At 43.0% G+C, this 20,588-nt stretch overlaps 1 protein-coding gene across 1 annotated transcript in view; it reads right to left on the bottom strand.

Moving 5' to 3' along the window:
* The window catches only part of ATP6V0D1 (ATPase H+ transporting V0 subunit d1), a 217,438-nt gene that overhangs the window by 113,385 nt on the left and 83,465 nt on the right, over positions 1-20,588 (bottom strand). The window contains exons 2-3 of the mRNA XM_085638876.1: positions 10,592-10,763; positions 968-1,146 (exon numbers count right to left, since the gene is read on the bottom strand). Coding sequence (XP_085495002.1) covers positions 968-1,146; positions 10,592-10,763 — 351 coding nt within the window. The remainder of the gene's footprint in view (positions 1-967; positions 1,147-10,591; positions 10,764-20,588) is intronic.

The raw sequence follows: 20,588 nt of genomic DNA, 5'->3' as shown, positions 1-20,588 counted from the left end.
CAGCAAATTATTCTATCCAGAGGTACCTTTTGAAAATATGAACGAATGGTCCAACTTACTGCTGTCAAGAGAACTTCGGTTCATTCAAACATTGGGGCAATGTTAATGTTGCTACGCATATTAGGAACAAGCCACTCCAAGTTATCTAAACCATTTAGAACACAAAATGTGTTTCAGCTGTTAACTATGGGGCAGGCAGATGAGGTACCAAGGACTTATTTTGCCTGCAAGTAGAAGAGAACAGGTTCTGTAAATGTCTGTTGGTGCCTCAAGGCAAATCTCATTACTTCGGTCATAAGGAATTGGTATTCGAGTACCTAGACGATAAGACTAATGTCACCCCAAAGCTCTTACAAATTTTGTTATGGGCCAACCCTGTGGAGGGACTTAACCGTGAGGTTAAGGAATGTCCGAACCTAGATGCAATTTTTGGGATGTGTTCTCCTATTTGATTAGTTTGGCAAATCATAATATTTCTAAAGATGTGTGTTCCGGTATCCACTCATAAGCTAAGATATTGTAACTTTTTATGAATTCAGAGGGAATGCCATAGGGAGATTTCAAGAATCAGAACACAGTAGTAACGCAAGAATCAACAACAGGTTAAAAAAAATACATATTTTTGACAACCTACAGGTAAGCAGAAGGTTCTAGTTGTGCTCGGGATCGAAGAAGAAAAGACCGAAAGAGTTCTAGTCTCAGAAACAATGAGCATGAGCCAAAGAAATAACTACAAATTTTGAATCCTCAATGTCACTTTCAACAACTATAAGAATGAGCATATTTCTTGACTCTAAAGGTTTTGTATTCAATGCTTATTAAAATGAAGAGGCAAATGTCTTGTACAAATGTTTTTTTTTTTTTTCAACAGTCTTTGATCCATCCTCATCATGTACAGCTGGCTAGTCAGCCAACATGTAATATTATTCTGGCGAAATAATTTTAGGCAAACAAAGCAAATACTTACCAAGAGGTGTGTCAACCAGAATAGCATTATACAGCTCTGCCGGTGTCTGAGCTATGTTTACCGCTTCCATCTGTTCAAAACTTCCCAAAGGGTGGCATTTTGGCACCAATTCAGAGATGGAGCGTTGGTGCAGCGTGCCAGTGATCAGCAGGATAACATTGTCAATCATGTAGCTGTATCTGTCAGGTAACGAAGGAGATTGATAAGCTTCTGATACTGTTTGAAACACAAAGTAAGGCCAGCTAAACAATGCATTGTGGAGAATCACAAACATTACTGAGTCAAATCAAATTCCGACAAAAGAAAACACTTGCGAAAGGCCATGTTGGCTACATGTGTAGAATCTGAAAGTTGAATTAGGCAAATCTAAACAGTTATTTCAGCCTCAATGTCACACATGTCCCTTATGTTAAAGTCATTCAGGGAGTGTACTAGACTATAAAAGCACATGCGATCCCTATGGTTGCATATATCCCTGCAATAAGCAGGAGACAGGAGAGTTCGCAGTAAAGGAGTCAGTAAACGGGCCATAGATTCCCTTACAGTAGAACTGTGGTCCCCAATGTGGAGTTTGTGAGTAGCACGTTGCTTACAGGACCATAAAGTTTTGCTCCATAGGCAATCCTTGTGACTATGCCTTTTTTATCTGCGCTTTAGCGGACAAATATTTCTCTTTTCTCTAGGATGTTCAAGGGACTATCCTGATTGGTACTCCTCTCTCCATCTACTCTCCTGACACTGGATTCCTAGAAGAAGCACAAAGGTTTCAAGATCCCACGGTCTGAGGCATTAAGGCAGGATAATCCTTAATAGCCTATTACCATCTTGAAAAAGAAACTGGAAGCAGCCCCCACTGGAGTCAAGAGCAGGAGCCATCAGGTAGTTTCTCAGGAGCAGACAATCTTAGGAGAGGCTGAAACAGAGAGAATGAATGTCTTTGCTCCCCCGCCTTCCCATGGTTAGAACTGGACCTGCCATGCTGCCTCGGTCTTGCCAGCGCTGATGCCTTCTCCCTTGTTAGCAGACCAGTGAGGGGAATTCAGGGTTTAATAACCACCACTGATCTGACCCCAGTAAAGTGGCTGTACCTAGGGAGACAACCCATTTAACCAGAGCATGGAAAAGGAGGGTGTGCTGTTAAAAGATCATTAGAAATATTCTGAAGTGTGTACACTTGCAGTGCTTTGGAAAAGTGTGAAATGCACTGGCTGGATTAGTATAGAAAACTGCAAAACTGTGATCATTGTGTTATTACTGAATTGCAGAGTACATCTGGCAGCAGAATTATAGAAAAATGGAAAGCGATAGTGTAACTTTGGTATGTCATGTTTTCACTAGCTCTCTTGCAGATAATAGGCCCAGATTTCTGGCACCATGAAACCCAAACTCCAAAACCAGATGCAAGTAAGGCTAAAAGATTAATGCTCACAATTTCACTTTGTACTGCCATGCACCAACCCATGTCAATACTTTGAGGATGGTCAGCTTTGAGGTGCGGTTCACCCCATCTTACACCTCCATTCTAAGGGCAAGCACCATGTTGGGAGACGTCTGAATCCCAGATTACAGTGGAGATGATACAGTTTGTAAACCATCATATTTTACTGTACTGTTGACTCTACATCTGAAGATCACTCTCCTTTTTTCACAAAGATATAGCATAGACTTTGTATTTTACTGATTGTGTGATTTTGTTTAACGGAATCAGTTACTTAACCTACATCACTCTCCAACAGTGAGACTTCACTACTCAACCATGCTAAACCAACTATCAGTAACTAAAAGGGAGGTTCATGGCATTTCGATAAACTGCACAGCAGTACCAAAACACTGAGGTCCAGAATGACTACGCAATAATTGCCAAAAGGATCGCTCATTGTCTCTGTGCCACAGTGGGTCTGAAGTTCTTGCCAGATACTTGTGTTTACATTACCCCCATCCGGCAAGGATACTATGGAAGCCTCAGAAGGGTGAAGTGAGTCACTTTCCTCACCTAATTATACAGTACGTTAGATAGACCAGTACAGGGGTTAGATTATTTACCACTGTTTCAATCTCAGTACTTATGTGGTAGTGAAGAAGCTTCATACAAAGTAATGCAAGGAAAAGGAAATTAGGTCACATGTTATTGCCTCATGCAGAGCACTATCCAGCCTCGGAGAGATGCCACATACTGGGGATATGGACACATCTCAATGATCTAAAGGATCACACTAGCTGGACCAGGGTAGGGGTGAGTGACTGGTTGCAATCACCCCAAACCAGATCACTGATAACACAGAAGCCGGGGAGGGAGTGAGAGGGGAATGTATGGGCAGGGTTCCGTTTCCTCGGGTTTCATTCATTGGGTTAGTGTAGAAGCCACAGATTTGGATAACTAGTACTGCACTGAAACCGCACATTACTCAGAAAGCTGGTTGTTCTCCTTGATTTAGATTAGTCTGGTACCTTGGAATATCCAGGAATACTGCTTTGGGATAGCCTGGTTTTGGTGTTACATCAGTGTCAACTACCAATTAATTAAATGAAACAGCAGTAAATACAAAGCAAATGGGAAGTCAGAGGAAGGGGGAAGCAAGATCGCTAGGTTTGGTTGTCGCAGCAGCAGAAAACGCCATGGCCATGTACACCTCGTACTTTTTCAGATGGTTTAATTAAAGGATGACTCCGGCCCTAGTGAACTCGCTATCAGAAGCCCTTCGGGAAAAGATACTTTGTAGCGCTCATGTCCTGACAACAATCTTGGAAAAAAATGAAATACAGAAAGAGCTGGCTCTCACCTGCTGGAGGGTCTGCCGGCTGCTGCTGAGCCCGGGCGGTTGTCATCTGGATCAAGTGCGTTCGTGCGAGCAGACTGGTTTGAGTCAGGAAAGAATGCCCCTGAAAGCACCCCCATCAACGCGGGCCAAGATGACGACGAAAAATGCCACTGCAGCCGGTCCACCTCAGGGGGACACGGCAGTGGTAGCTCAGGCAGCAGAATCAGGTGTAGGAGCTGCAGGAGCTGGAGCAACCGAGTATACGGACACCAAGGCCAGAATGCGACCTGGAAGGAACTTGCAGGCAAAACCGAGAATCAGAGGTGGAGGTCCGGGTCAACCATTGCGGAACTGTTTGCAGGAACATAGAGGTCTGAGAAGCGCATCGAGAAGGCGACCTCCAACAGTAAAGTGATTGCGGTGGATTCAACATCAGAGAGTAAGAAGCGGCTGAGCGAGGTGGGCACTCTTTCGGATACTCAGCAGCATGGCGAGGTAATAAGCAAAAAATACAATATCACAGGCAAAAAAGAAAAGTTTGGGAGATGCTCCGAACTACCCCGCAGGGCCCAATGCACATGAGATGCCCGAAGTAGCCAAGTCAGACCTGATGGAAATCTCTGAGTCTTGGGGGGATAAAATCGAAGCAAGTATGGCCGGGGGCCCAAGTATGGGTGTTACGATCTTCAGTGAGGGGGTAGATGACAGCAGGGAGGATGCTATGGATAAGGGGCAGCAGGATGAAAAAGGAGCCCCTAGGCAAAGTATAAAGAGGTCTTCATAGAAAACATCCTACCTAAACGGGTTAGCCAGTCAGAACCCCCACAACACAGCAGTCTGGCATTGGGAAAGCCACGGTGGGTCTCATGCATGGTAAAGAAGACGTAAACAGGGGAGCGAAATCTGTGGGCCAATCTCATGCACAGGCCAAATACTGTGCACAGAAGATTTATGGAGAGAAGGAGACATATATTGAATCAACTGACTATTTTTATTCACTGTCAGATGACACAGAATCAGCGGATGGCTCGTTCTCCATGACTAGCGCCAGCGAGGCAGAAAACGAGAATCTACAAGACGCTAGTGGAGGGGATTCCACTGTAACGCTACAGATGGCTAAAAGGGTGACTAAGCCTTCAACACATGCTAATTCAGGCAGACAAGAACTAAACTGGGATTACTCGCCGGTAAATCAACTAGTGGGGGGCAGAAGTAAGCAGGCTCCGGATATGGAAGAAGTCCCTACCACAATGCTGGACGCGATACTACAGTCAGTTATGGCACATCGAGAAGAGGCCCGACAAGATAGCAGGCATTCTCAAGCAGCCATACAGAAAGTACAGGGCTCAGTCCGGAAAATAGCGAAAGTGTGCACCGAAATTTCAGATCGTATAACGGAACTGGAAACACGAACAGGGAATATGGAGGCAAACATGGTGTCAATACAGGTGCAGTCCGCATCACAGGAGGCCAGGTTCACAGATGTTCAGTGGAAACTCGAAGAACAGGAAAACCGCCAACAGAGAAATAATCTACGATTCTTAGGTATCCCGGAGGATAAAGGGGGTACAGATATCCGCCTCTATATGATTGACCTCTTAGCTAAAGCTTTTCCTGAGGTAGAAGGCTGGAATTGGGCCCATGAAATCCGAAGAGCGCATCGGGTGCCCATGACTGCTAAACAACCGTCAGCTGTAACCGGGGATGGTAGACCCCAAACGGTACTTGTTTATTTCGGGAACTTTCTTCTCCGACAGACTATTTTTGAGAAGGCCAGACCAGATCGCAAGCGTAAGCTGGAAGATGTAGAGTTTTTTTTACACGCTCAGACTTCTGTCATGTAACTGTTGAGCGGCGCTGGAGATTAAGACAGATGATAAACCTGTTTCAAGCAATAGGGGCGCAGGCATATCTTATGGACCTGGCAAAGCTAAAAATTGTAATTAGGGAAAGCACTCGCTATTTTACATCAGAAGTCAAGGCTAAAGAATTTTTGGAGGAATTAAAGGGGAAGAAGCAGGATGGCTCGGGTAGGAGATAATATCAGTATATATGGCTTAGTGCGGCAAGTAACCTAATGTTATGATCTTATAATGGTAGACACTATGACAAAGAGGTTACGGGGGGGAAGGTGTTTCATGGATCATGGTGTAATGCTGCCACATCGCCAACTAGACCATTGATCTAGCTGCTTCCAGGGGGAAGAGATGGGGGAGAGAAGGGGGAGGGTAGGGTGGTGGGCAGCAGGGAGGTTGGGGGAGGGGTGAGAGAAAAAAACAGACAAGGTACATAGAGAATGTGATGAGGAAACAAAGATTTAGTAAAATGAGTATAGAGCAGGCAGGGTGGGTACTTAAAGGAGTAGAGTATGGATAAGCTAAAGATTTGCACAGTTAATGTGGCAGGGCTCAACGATAGGGTTAAAAGAGATAAGATTTATGAAGTTTTGCGATATATTAGTCCAGAAATTATTTGCTTGCAAGAAACTCATATTCCCTGGGGCAATCGAGCGGTACTTCAGATAAATGGCTACGACTTGGCAGTCTGCTCCTCACAGACGTCCACGATTAGGGGAGTAGCGATTTTTATTAAGCATAAAGTGGGAATAAGTAAGCGTACCTTGGCAGATAAATGGGGTTGATGGGCAATTGTCTCATTAAGCACAGTGTTGACAATTGGGACTATCTATGCCTCGAGTCAGGATGAGACTGAAATTTGGGAAGAGCTGGAGATAGAGTTAGCTACATGGCCAACCCCACTAATTCTACGTGGAGATTTTAATATTCATCTTGGGACTTCACGGGAGATAGGCTTGGGGTACACTGGAAGGAAACCAAAGGTCAATCGGGCAATAAATACGCTTAAGGCTTGCCATGGGTTAGTGGATGTGTGGGCGGCCAAGAACGATAAAGATCCAGGATTTACGTACTTCTCATGTCCACATCAAATAAGCGTACGTTTGGACTACTTTTTGGTCTCAGCTCGGATCCTTGGGAGGCGGAAATCACTAAAATGCTCCAAATCTCCTCAGATCATAATCCTCTCCTGTTGACAATAACTTACCAGGGTAGGGAAGGGAAGCCTCGTCCATGGACTTTCGATAGGAAATTATTAGCTGATGAAGACTTTTTAAAGTCTATTAAAGACTGGACCAGGGAGTTTTTTGATGCCAACTGTTATAGTACCTCCCGTGCGATGGTGTGGGATGCATTTAAAGCCAGCCTTGGGGGACAAGTAATAAGGTCGGCGGCGTAAGCATCACAAGGAGCAAATTACTGCTCTTATGACTAAATTGGCACAACTTGAGACAGAACATATTAATTTGCTAGGGCAGGGGAATCTTGAGAGACTGGGTGAGGTTAGGAAAGAGACAGCAGTAGCTAAGGCGGAAATTAATAGTCTGTTTCAAGTACAAGTGGCTCGGGCATACCAGACATATCAACGAGAGAGGTATGAATATGGGGAGATGGCCGGCAGATTATTGGATCTTAGAATCAGGCAGCGGGCTACATATAATAATATTGCCGAAATTAAGAACTCTGATGGGCAATTGCAAAACACTCCGATAAAAATCACGGAGGTGTTTGAACAATTTTATAGTAAACTATATCAACTGGATCCTAGCGACTCAGGACAGGTAAGAAGTACGAGGAATTATTTAGGATCTGGTAGATTGGAGGCAGAGACACACTGAACTGGAAACGGAAATTTCATTGGAAGAAACAAAGATAGCTCTGAACACCCTATCCTCGGGGAAAGCATCTGGCCCTGATAAAATTCCAGTTATAAAGTACTGCAACCAATTTTGGTTCCAATATTACAAGATTTGTTTCTAGATGTGCAATATTGTGGGATACCCCCCAGATCATGGCAGGAGACAGACATAGTAATATTTCCAAAAAAAGGAAAACCACCTGAGCTGCCAGGATCATAACGGCCTATATTGTTAATAAACACTGACGCCAAAATTTACTCTAAGGACTTAACCAATCGGCTTCAGGGGATCATAGCTAAATTACTTTTGCCATGGCAGCACGGCTTTATGCCTGGCGGAGGTACCACAGATCACATCAGACGGGTGATCTCTGATAGACACAGCAGAAGTTAAAGGAGATGGTTTGGCTGTGATCCTCTTGGACCCCGAAAAGGCTTTTGATTTGGTGACGTGGCAATATCTCTGGAAAGTTTTTGGCGGAGCGAGGGTTTGGCCCGCGGCTGATTACTGCTATCCAGGCGATGTATTATAAACCTACTGCAAGGCTGCAAGTGATGGGGAATACTTCTGATCCAATTCCGGTAGCACAGGGCACCAAGCAGGTCTGCCCATGCTCCCCAATCCTTTTTGCTTTATATATAGATCCCTTCTTTAATCAGCCGATTTTAAATGCCGCACTTGAACCGTATCGAACTAATGGCTACAAGACCAAAGTGCTCGCTTATGCGGATGATATCGTCGTAGTTCCATCTAGGAGAGGAGTGACAAGTACGGAGATTGAAAGTATGGCAGAGGAATTTGGGAGCAGGTCAGGCTACTGACTTAATAAGGGTAAGACTCAGGTAATCTGTTCAAGACAGTGTGTGTTACAAGATCAACGACAGACTGACTCCGCCATGTACCATGGGGTAAGGATAGGATTTAAATTAGATAGGTTATGGGCAAATAATCTCGATCCTATACTTAAGGCTATCGGCGAGGAGCTTCAGCGAATAGACAAATTACATTTAACTATAGTAGGTAGGAGAAATGTGTTGAAAATGAAAATCTTTCCTAGAATTCTGTACCTGTTTCGTTCGATTCCCCTCGAACTGCAGCCTAATATAATCCAGAAAATGAACGCCATTTTCTCGAACTTCATTTGGAATTATCATAAAATAAGACGGGGTTTGAGAATGTTAACTCTGCCCCGGGAGGGAGGCGGTTGGGCTGCCCCAAACCTACTTTTTTACTACTGGGCAGCTTTTTTGCAACAGATGGGTACTCTCTTGGTGGAGGAGAGGATGGGTAGAGAGGACGACCTGCCTTCTATATATCAGCTTGCCATAGGAAAGGAAGCAGAAGGGTTGTTTCTTAGACAATGGGAGACGAGCTATTATAAGAACATCCACTTTAAATGCATTAAAGCAGCCAGGTCGATAAAAGTCAGTAAGACTTTGAAAGTTCCCAAACTTAATAGATATACACCGTTATGGGGGTCATCACTCCAGCAAAAATAATGGATGGTATGGCTAAGGACTGGGAGCGGGCAGGTATAATACGGGATCTGTGTTTATATGATGACGAAGCACAGAAAATCACCTTCTCGGATTTAGTAGAGGAGTTTGGAATTGATAAAGGAACTTTGTTTAAGTATATCCAAATGAAGGGGTGTCTAAAAAGCTTAGAAATGGGATCGTTTAGCCTAGGAGCGATACCTATATTGGATAAAATACACTGGGGGGGGCGCCCGGGTTGGGGATTTCTATAACATACTGCTGGAAACTGTACCAGATGATTTAGGCAAAACAGAGACATGGTGGGCAGAGAAACTCGGGGATGCAGAGGTAGATCTAGACATGTCCTTAGAACTGGGGAGAAATACTCTCTTGGCGGCCAATTTAAAGACACATTATAAACTATCTTTGATTTGGACTATAACCCAGCCAAGCTTTATAAGTGGGGGAAACGAGAATCGGATAAATATCCTCGATGTCGCCAGGGCCCCGCTGATATTATTCATATGTTCTTTTCACGTAACTCCCTCACAGCTCATTAAAAAAGGGAATTGAGAACTTTTGGCAAGAAACAACTAATCGTATGATTACTATCACCCCATCTATGATGCGATTTGGGTAGGATAGCCGAGCGAAACCATCTACAATTCATAGAGATTTTGTGTTTATTACAACTACAGTAGCCAGACTTTTGATAGCCTCAGTATGGAAAGATGCAGAACCCCCGTCATATACTGCTTGGCTATATCGAGTATTAAATATTCATGTTCAGGAAACGGCATTATATAATAACAAAGGTTGGCGTGCAAGAGAGAAGGGACGTAGAATATGGGGACCAATGGCCAACTGGTTTGAAAAAGAATCCGTTGAGCCAGTAAATAGGACAGGAATCGGGTAAGCCCTGATTATTAATAAATACATGTATATAATGTAATGTTAATAATGAACTTAAGCCATATGTGATCAAAATGTACCTTGTGGCAAAATTTAATAAAAAGGGAAAAAAATGGAAATAGGAAGTCAATTCAACCAGACGATAGGCATCAACTTCTTTGGGGGGGAGGGGGGGGGGGGGGGCTCACTGTAACCTGTTTATAGGCACACATATAGGAAAATATTAAGCTATCTTGTAAAAAAAAAAAAAAAAAAAAAACGAGGTAAAAGACATTGTAAATATGTGTGATAACTGTCCTGGGGAAAGGCCGGAAGTGTCGATATGCCTGAAGTTTACTGGTTTGTTAAGTTGTAATTATATTGATCTTTCTATCTCTGTTGAAGATTGGCAAAATATATATATATGCAATAATGCTATATGACATGGTAGAAGCTACGGATTTCAAACCTGTAAACAAGTATATAGAATGACAGTCTGCAATGTATGATGTAATAGAGCCGCCTGTGGCTCACGTTCAATGTTGCTTTGCACGCATGGGTTAAACATTGTGGGGCAATTACTGTCTTGTTATATATTATTGTGTAAAATTACAATTAACAGATCAAACAAAAAAAATAAAACAGCAGAGAATACAAGAAGACAACTCTATGAATGTAGGTCAGCAAATGTAGTTTTGATCACAGAACAGATCTGGCAGCACAGACAACAGAATGGCCGAATTCTCATCTCCTCTCAAGTGGTTGCATTGTCAGTGCTTACGTGATAAAGTCCATGAAGCTAGCCAGAGGCTCATAGGACTGGTTTCTCATGTGTCGGAACTCCACCACCATCTTCTCTTTCAGCTTGTCATCAATGACGGATACCGCTAGTGGAGAAGCCTCATTAGCTAGAAAGCTGCCATAATCCGTACTCTGCAGGTGCAGTTTCAAATCTGCAAATCAAAATACATAAATTTAACTACACAATATGTTACCCTCTGATGTAGGGCAGTGCCGTGCGAATACATTTTTTGATTTTGGGATAAAAAGCACCAAATGCACAAAAGCTTATTGAATAGGGCAATGATTGAGTTACATTTAAGCATATACAAAACTGATCTTAATATGAAGAGGAGTTGTCTAAGTTTATATTTGGGCATCCATCATTCGTGTCTCTTTTGCTCTGAAAATTCCCTCAAAGTTGAAAACATTCTGGGATAGAAGATGGCACCTTATATTTTGCACTTGTTCACTAGCTAGTGTTATTTAAAGTTATTTTATGGGGAAAACATTCGCAAAATCTTTTTGGCACTACTGAAAGTTAGAAACAACTGCTACAATAGGAGAAAACAAATAATTCATGAGCTAAACTGAGGTTTCCAGAGTTTCTATAACATCAAAAAGTTGGTCTCAGGTCATAAATGGTAAAGAAGAGAATTTTAAATGTTGTTAGTGTCAACCGAGAAAGCCTGATCACCGAAGGAAGCCAGCTTGGTCTTGGGTACAGTAAGTTACAACCAAACTGGAGGATCTTAAGGTGCAACAGAGAGTGGTAACTAAACTGGAAGCCACAAAGTCTGGTTATTGGGATGAAAACGTTAATGTAAAGATTATTCTCTAACAGGATGACAGCTAAGGAAATTGTTGAAAATTGTAGAAGATATAAGCCATCTTGATCAGGCTCATGACTACAGACATGTATTGTTTATATGACTGTAAATGTGGCCTTTCAAACTGTTCCGATGGTGGATTTGCTAGAGACTTTATTGTAAAGTTGGAAGGGGGAGCGTTTATTTAGAGAGCCTGTCAACGGGGTACAGTGAGCATGGTTATACTAGGGCAATTGTCCAGTTGGATGTTTTCAGCAAGGGTCGATTACTGATTGTCATGTATTCGTATGATCTTGATTGTTAATAAACATATTTACAAAAAAAAAAAAAAAAAATGACTACAGACATGTGGCAGGGATTTAAATGAACTGCAGTGGATATAGTATTTTTAACAGAACCAGGGAGTTATACAGAGGCAAGCCATAAGAAGGGGATATTTGGAAAACCTCATGGTTTCATTTTTCACTTTTATGCTAAATTTGGATGTCAAAATTACTTCCTAGCCAACGTCCCACGATCCATGCAACCCCATAACAGTTCTTTACTGTATTTGTAGCAAAAACAAATATATCCACCAATGTCATGCGATCCGAAGACCTCATCCACCTGGACTACAAAATACTCCTTGTACGAAATTAGCATTGTGCTAAACAAAGGCATTGAAAGCCTGAAGAACAAAAACATGTCATGGCTTTCTGCCACAGACTACAAATGTCCTTTTGCTAGTATAAACAGTGGATTATTTATGCCTCACTGGTGTTAGTGTTCAGCACCATGGCCCTACTTTACTTTGCTGGAAAAAACTACCTATGTCCATTTATACAAAGGGATTAAGCCTTTCTAGAACACAAATAAATGACTTTACAATGACCCTCTCAAAACTGGCGGCATCATGCCCTCTTCTTGTGTTTGGCCCTTTCACAGTGCATGCACCAAGTACATGTTTCCTAACACTGCTCCCGGTTTGAGGAGCTATTTTGTTCTTTGTTTTTAAGCATAGGAGTACTTGTGTTTTCAGGCCATTTTCCTTGTACACATACACACAACACTAAAATGCATGCACGTGTAAATAAACAAATGCATTTGTTTTGCACAATCCAATGGTATTGGAGCGCGGCTCCATCCGTCTTGCCATAGTGTGAACACAAGTCGATGGTATTGGAGCGCTTTAAGTGCTTACCCGTTACATTACACAATGACGCATTCATTTTTGTCGCTAATTTTGCTTCAATTAAGTTTTTTTTTTTTTTTTTTTTTTTTTTTTAGAGTTGCTGCTTGCCCATCTCCCCATCCCCTCCTGCTTTCCTATTTGACCCGCCCCACCTCAACCTCCCTCGTCACTGCTTTTTTTTTTTTTTTTGCACGATCCGATGGTATTAGAGTGCTTGTTGCGTCCTCCATCTTGCCATAGTGCTAACACAAGCCAGTGGTATTGGAGCGCTTTCAGCAATCACCAGTTACATTACTCAATGACACATTCATTGTCGTAGGCACCGGGAAGCATAAGTTATTTGCCAAGAATCAAAAATTGTTCAGCCAACCCAAAGATTCTAAACTGGTTCCCTAGTTCCCCTGCTGGCAGCTCTGGCAATTACACCACGTCCTTGCTTCACTTCAAAGCTCAAGTGTTTCTCACTATCACTTCGACATTTGTTCAGCAAAACCCCATTAAGACTTAACAAGCATTGGCAAAGCCAATAGATCTCGGCAATACCCAAGCTATTGGCCTTGTCAATGTGAATGTCTTTTAGCCATGTTGTCTAGCAGCACATCTGCTGTCCAGCATGACTGAAAGTCACTGAAAAAGGGGCTATGATACCACCAGGACATGCCACTTGGTAGCACTTTTTTGTGTTAGGAGGGGCAGGACAAACTCAACATGGGGGCAAAGAGACTACGTTGGCTCAAAGCCTGCAATTCTGGGCTTTCAGTAACTTTCAGCCATGCTGAACAGTAAATGTGCTGCTAGACAACATGGCTAAAAGACATTCAAGTGACAAGGCCAATAGCTAGGGAATTGCTGAGATCTATTGGCTTTGCCAGCGCTTTTTTCTGTTACTTGCTTTAGGGCCCATGGTACCCTTGCCACTCCACCACCAATGGCTACTGATCTGCACAAATAAGCCCCTTGACTGTACAGTTGTAGCTGCAGCATGCATAGTTTTGTTTGTACTGAAAGATGATTTTGTTTTTTGTGTGTTCAGTGTACATCCAGGACGGCCAGATCTCAGACTCTGCTAGGTTTTCAGGCTAACCACTATGTTAACGAATTCAATGTAGATTTAATGTATGCAGATGTATGTTATGTGGAAATCCTGAAAGTATACCGCCCTCCTGGAACCAAGTTGAGCACCCATGGTTCAAAGTATATATTAACAGGGGTCTGCCGACACTGGGTTGCACTTTATGATATAATGTCACAATGACACATTTTAAACAGGAATTGCGGTTGGATGCAGTTTGTTCAAACATTTGCGTGAAGGATAGGGGGGCGGGGGGGGAGTATGCTGTGTTACGCCATGCAGTGCTATGTTCAGCTCTGCTGTGAAATGCTGCATTGAGCTATGGTGCATTTAGTTTTCTGTCATAATACGCTATGCTGTGTTATGTGCTATAGTGCTACGCAGTATAATTCAACACTATGGTGCTTTATGCTATGCTGCGTTTTGTGAAGGTTTACAGTGTTATGCTCGGCTGTGCTATGTACTGTGATAGGTTATTCAACGTAATCCAGTAGAAGGCTACGTCATGCTATCTAACACTACACTATGCTGGATTATAATATGTTTCTTTAGGCTAGACTCTGCTGCATTATATTACACTATGCTGTGTTCTGTTGTGCTCTGTTTTTGTAATGCTTTGTAATATAGGATTTGTAATGTGCCACATGTATCTTCATAATTAGTAACTATGTGCTAAGTCAATCAAGTTTATTTAAGTTTTAGTTTTACAACGAGATCTGTAGTTTACACAATTACATTCATTAATACAAATTTAAAAAGAAGCTAAAAAAAGTATGGATTTTACAGCACATTAATGTATTGGGCTAAAGTAATTACATTTCTGTTTAGGCTGCATTTATTCCCATAGGATGCAATGAAGAGCAGATCATGAGTTTTATATGGTTTTAAGGTCGGATTTCACATAAAAAAGTGTACCATTTTATTAGTATTGTCTCTTTCTCGAGGGTAACTCAGTTTACCTAGAGGAAAGAACTGTGTGAGCTCGAGTTATTTGCCTTTAAAGCGCAGTGAATGGGCAAATGAGGTTGTCAGTGTGTCAAGGGCCCTAGCGCATGGAAGGAAATGGGCCCTCACGCTGAAGGGTGAACTTTGTAATACATCAATAAATCAGGGTTCAGCGGGGCCCTCAGGCCCCTGGGCCTCGCTGCACTGCACCCGAAGCACCAATATAATCTACACACCGTGAACGGGGGTTGTTTCCTTCGTGAACATCTGGAAAATATATCCAATATTTCATGAACACTTTCATATAAATATATATGGCTTTGTTCATAGTAGCATGGAAGAATAAACACTGACAAAGCCAACAGGTCAGGCTTGCATTTTGAGACCTGGCTACAATATTTGAAAAAAACTGATGCAGTGAAAAAACAAGCAAAAAGGATTGCTTTCTTTATATAATGCATCTATGAGATAAATAATTTAAGGTGTTTTGATTCGCTCAGGGACAAAAGGTATCTAAATGGCATCCTGCTTACAATTATGTGGCGTCATTTAGGGACTAGAGTGTTATTTTAACGCCAAACCTAGATTATGTGGAAAACTGCTTGCCACGGCTTTTAGAAAACTACTTTTTATGCTTCTGCATCAAGCAACCAGTAGGCACATGCATACAGTCTAAGCGAGTATTATTGAATGGCAGATATAATGCCCAGAACAAACAGTGACTCGTACAGGGTACACCTTTTTCATCCTACGAGTTGTCCTCTAACTGTCCTGATGTCCCTTTCCCAATATTCGTTACCTGTCTCGTTAACTTTGCTTTCCAAACAGATCTTCAGTTCAAATACAGCCCTTACTGGAGCTTTGGAGCACAACTGTACCCCTAAATCCTACCCCCTCCCAGAGTTAGCTCAACTGATCTCTGATGAAGGCAACCCACCTGTGACCTATTCGATATATGTCCCTAATCTGCACCCAGGGAAAATGCTCCCTTTAGGCGATTCCTTTCCCACCAAAGTACACCACCCTATGACCTCTGAGGTATATCCTCATTTTTTCAGTTAGCCAAACAACATAACTCCCAACTACGGTATCTCCACATCCCTCAGATCCACAAGATAGTATTCATTCCCCCACAAAATAATAGATGAACTCCACCTCCACCAAATATACCACGTTCCACAAATCTGAATTCTTAACTCCATTCTAATCACAATCTTCGCGCTCCTTACATTTCCTTTCCCTGATAATGTGCATTCAAGTAATAAATGTTATTCTAGGTAAACCTAAAACATTTTGGCAGCTTTAGTCACTGTTTTTGGCAAGTTAGTTTTCAATGAGCAAAAAAAAAAAAAATCCACGAGTTTCCCCCCCAAAAAATTTCAAGAGTGCCAACCCAATTTTACATTCAGTAACGTATAAAGCAACGTGTATTAAAACTGAAAAATAACGAACTGTACTCCTTTTTAAATCATAAGTTGCATTAGTCATGTAGGAGCTTTGACGACACAGTCCTAATCCTTTGTGCTCAAAGTTCATTTTAATTTGTCCACGCCTTCTAAACCGGCGCAGCTGACAGTGCTTAACTTCTGGCAGGGTCTTTTTCTGCCCCTGGGACCAGTCATCGCCCGCCCCGTGGATTCAGCAAATAAATGCTGTGGCCCAGTCAGCATAAAAATCACATACCTGCAGCAGTAACAGCTCTTCCATACTGCTGGACCTAGTCACGAAAATAAACAGAAAAGTATTGGTTCCTTTACTGTTCATACTCGGTGTGCGGTTTGGAACAGTCTCGGATGCTAAACAGACCAAGGCATAATTTGGCTACGTTCTCCCCCTGGTGTGCCCCCCCAAAAGTTCTAGTACACAATGTTCACATCGTACTGTCATACTGCTGACCCTTAGGCCGGGCCCACATGTCCTGTGACTATAAAGCATTAAGTTTCACTCGAGCCAGATGTGACGATGAGTCCCAAAAGAATGAGTCTTTCTCAATGTTCTTGGACGCTGTTGCAGGCTGAAGTTGTGCCTATTGTTTTAAAAACATTTATTCAACCTCATAACCCTATCTACAGTTTAAATGTTGTCAAAGTTCCGCATATACTTTGCCCAGTTTGTAAATGCTTAAAGGGCAGGTAAAGGGGGGATAGGACCATGACTTTGCTGCATGGAAGCTGGTTTGGGTTCAACCAGTCAAGCGAGTGATCTCTTCAGAACAGTGTAATAGCACATGGTATTCCCACAAGTACCTTTTTTAGAAAACCCCAAGAAACTGCCCAAAAGGATTAGTATTGTCATGAGGGGAGACCACATGTTCCTCGACCGAGCACTGAAGTGATGTCATGCGTATCTTATAACTTCAAGATTCACCCCCAAGTCCATCTTTCCTACGTTTACACATCCACATAGGGTGGACGTAAGACTCAGTCAGTCAATATAATTTTTTTGGGCACGAGACCATAAAAGATAAGAACAAGCCATACGTACAAATACATTTATATTAAAACAAGAAAAACTCCATAAGGTTAAAAGTATAAAACATTTGAGGTGGATGTGTAAGCAGCTGTGATCAATACTGAACAACCATATATGCACTTATCAAACATAATTAAAGGGCATAAAAAGGACCGGCATCGCATACAAGCACTAGCAACTAACATGCTGATTAACACATGATTTCCAAATTTTTAAAGCTCCGCAGGCAAAGGTTGTACTGGCAAAGAAACATAATTCTGTCTGTATCCCCGATGCTCTTTGCGCTGGCGCTTCAGCCTTTGGCAGCTTACATTAGGAAAGACCCGGTGGTAAGAGGGATCGATTTTGGTGGGGGCTGGGAAGAGCATGTTCCACTATATGCAGATTATATCCTTCTTTACGCACAACGGCCCCGACAGACCTTCCATCGGCTTACTCATATCATACGATCCTTTGGCTCCTACTCTGACTATCGTATAAATGAGGACAAGTCCCTGGTTGTTCCTCTCGCGGGGGACCCTCCGGTCTTGACGTCCGCATGTTCAGAAATGGGACTTCAGGATAAATTCAAATACCTGGGCATTTGGATCACTAAGAATGAAGTGGAATTTACTCAACTGAACCTGCAGGGGCAGCTGTCCTGGTTGCGTGAAGACGCAACACACTGGAGGGGGCTCCCTATTTCCCTTATGGGACGGGCTGTCCTCTTCAAGATGAAGGCCCTCCCACGCCCACTGTACGTCCTACAGAATACTCCTTATCGCATCCCGGATTCCGTCTTTTATACGACACTCTGAATTATGCCTGCCTGCTATTATGGGGGGGAGGGGGGGGGGGGGTAGCCCCAGAATTATGCTTAAGAAACTGCAGAAGGGAGTGTACGAAGGGGGGCTCGCAGTCCCAGACCTCAGAAAATACTATTGGCCTGCCCATCTTATCAAGATTAATGGCTGGGTCTTCTCCCCACTTGAGGAACCGGCATATAGGGTGGACAGATTGATATTGGCCTCGAGCTGTCATTTGGGGGCACTCTATCGGAAGGGTGGGGGCTCAGCACATCTACCACCACATACGAAATGGTAATAGATATTTGACATAGAGCAACTAGAATGACGGGTTGGGAACAGAAACTCACTGAACAGACCCCACTGTGAGAGGGGAATTTCCTTAAAGAAGTGCACAAACTGCAGGAGTTCCGGAGGTGAAGCCTTATAGGCATTGACTTGCTCGGGGATGTCTGGAGAGGTGGTACTATGGTAACCTTTGATAGTTTGCGAGAGGGTTTCCAAATGAGTGGAGGAGAATTCCTTCGATACTGTCAGCTGCGCTCGGCACTCCACTGCCACGTGAAAGAAGGGACGGTGCTTCCAGAATACACCCCATTAGAGAATAGGTTGCTCTTAGACCCCATGATTCAAAAGGCGGTGTCATTTATGTACAAGAAGCTGGTTAAGAACACTTCAGATTGTTTGGGCCCCTTGCGAGAGGCCTGGGAAACTGATGTGGGCCTGCGGAGGACGACGACTGGGCAGGGGCCCTCCAATGTCCGAGGGAAATAGCCGTCAGAGCGCGATTGCGACTGGTCCAACTGCGTATTCACAGGTCCTATGCCTCAAGAATGGTGCAGGTGCATATTAAGGGAGGGGGCTCTATAGATTGTCTCGGAGGCTGTGGCAAGAATGGTTCGTTTTTCCATATGAGTAAGAAGTTCTGGAAAGGCGTCACCCGTGTAATGGAAGCTGTAACGAGTGCACGAGTTCCGCTTGAGCCCAGATGGTATATCCTTGGTGTCATGCAAGAACTCACGTGGCCGAAATGGGCCAAAGTGTAGCTGGCTCTGGCAGGGTTGGTTGTTAAGAGGAACATAGCACAAGCTTGGGGAGCGCCCGAACCTCCGACAGTGGCTGCCTGGCTCAGTGATATGGATTGGTGCAGCGGCGCAGAGCAGGTGGTATATCAAAGCCGGGGCTGCCTGCGAAAATGGGGAAAAATATGGGGGCCCTGGACAGAATATAGAGGCCTGTGATGAGACTGGTGTGGAACACCGTATGGTTTCCATGGGATGTTCAGGGACGTACTCCAATGGGTTTTGCTGGGCTCCGCGCACACCTTTAATATAGAAGATGGGTTGCAATGACTTGATAGTTGTCATGTCTGATAAATGCTTTTAATGTATACTGTATAATGCATATACCTGAAGCTTGTTTTGTTTAATAAAAATACATTAAAAAAAATTCTGACTGTAGACGTAAAAGATGAGACAGACATATACGGTGAGATCATACACCAAATGAGCGCAGAAGGGACTGAAAAAGAGCATTCTGGGTAGAATGTGGAACCTGCAAAGGAACAAAAAGTGGGCAAGCGTTCGTTTCCCAGTACCATCGCCAGGGCGGTAAACTATAAAACCAAGAACCCTGCTGAGGGTAGGCTGCCAGAAAGTGATTAGTACCTAATCTAAATCGGGTAAGGTAGAATCTAAGTTCTGGGTTGGTAACCCAAAGAAAGTAACGATCAACTCCTGCTTCTTGTTTAAGGTCTAAATAACGGGATACCGGGAGTGAGGAGTGTTGATTTAAAAGTATCGTCCAGTCAAGTCCAGTTCTATATTGAAAGAAAGCAGATTTTACCTCCTTTGTAGCACTTCCACTGATTTAATTTTGAAAGATAAAAAATGGGGCAATCCAAGGTCAGTAAAGAACTTTTTAAAGCAAATTAACTAGGGGATAGAGGTTGCATGTTCTAGCTTTACAAAGTCCTCCAATATCTCTTTGGAAATCGAGGTGAACGGGGAGCTCCATATCTTAAGCCACAGGAGGCGACGTGCAACTAAAACTGAATCTTCAAGACAAGGGAGACCAGATTCCAGGTAATTAGACTAGCTGTGCTCCTTGGTACAGCTAATAGCCTACACAGAAACATATTCTCTATTGTTTGCAATAAACCTGGCTAAGTATATCCCCAGACTCCTGCCCCATATGCCGCCTGGGATACACATTTGGATCTGTACAAGATAATTAGCTCCTTAATAGGTTTATGGCCTAATTTCTTTGAAAATCGGAGAATTGCCTCTATTGCCCCTTCCATCTTACCTGCTCTCTGGTTTAGAAGTTTGTTCCATTTTAAATCACATGACAGCAGTACCACAAGATAGTTAAAATTATGGACTCTTGTAATGGGGATCCCTGGAATGTTAAAATTATGGACTCTTGTAATGGGGATCCCTGGAATGTTATGAGGACTAGAAAGGGTCTTTTGGGGCCCACAAATCATGGGGTAAGACTTTGTGTGGTTAATTTTCTAATGTGGCTCCCTCAAAAAATTGTTAAAAGTATCAAGTAACAACTGGAGCTTATTTGCGGTACGAGCCAACAGGACTGCGTCATCCGCGTAAAGAAGCACGAGGGCGACACAGTTCCCAATCTATGTTAGATCTTTGCCTTTTGCCACCAGTTCACTCTCTAGAGTGTTGATGTAGAAAAGAAAAAGAAAAGCAGCTAAGATGCAG

This window comes from Triturus cristatus, chromosome 12 (genome assembly GCF_964204655.1).
Source record: "Triturus cristatus chromosome 12, aTriCri1.1, whole genome shotgun sequence".
Taxonomy (NCBI): Eukaryota; Metazoa; Chordata; class Amphibia; order Caudata; family Salamandridae; genus Triturus; species Triturus cristatus.
Note: the sequence above shows the minus strand (reverse complement) of the source record. Positions and strands in the feature narration are given on the sequence as shown.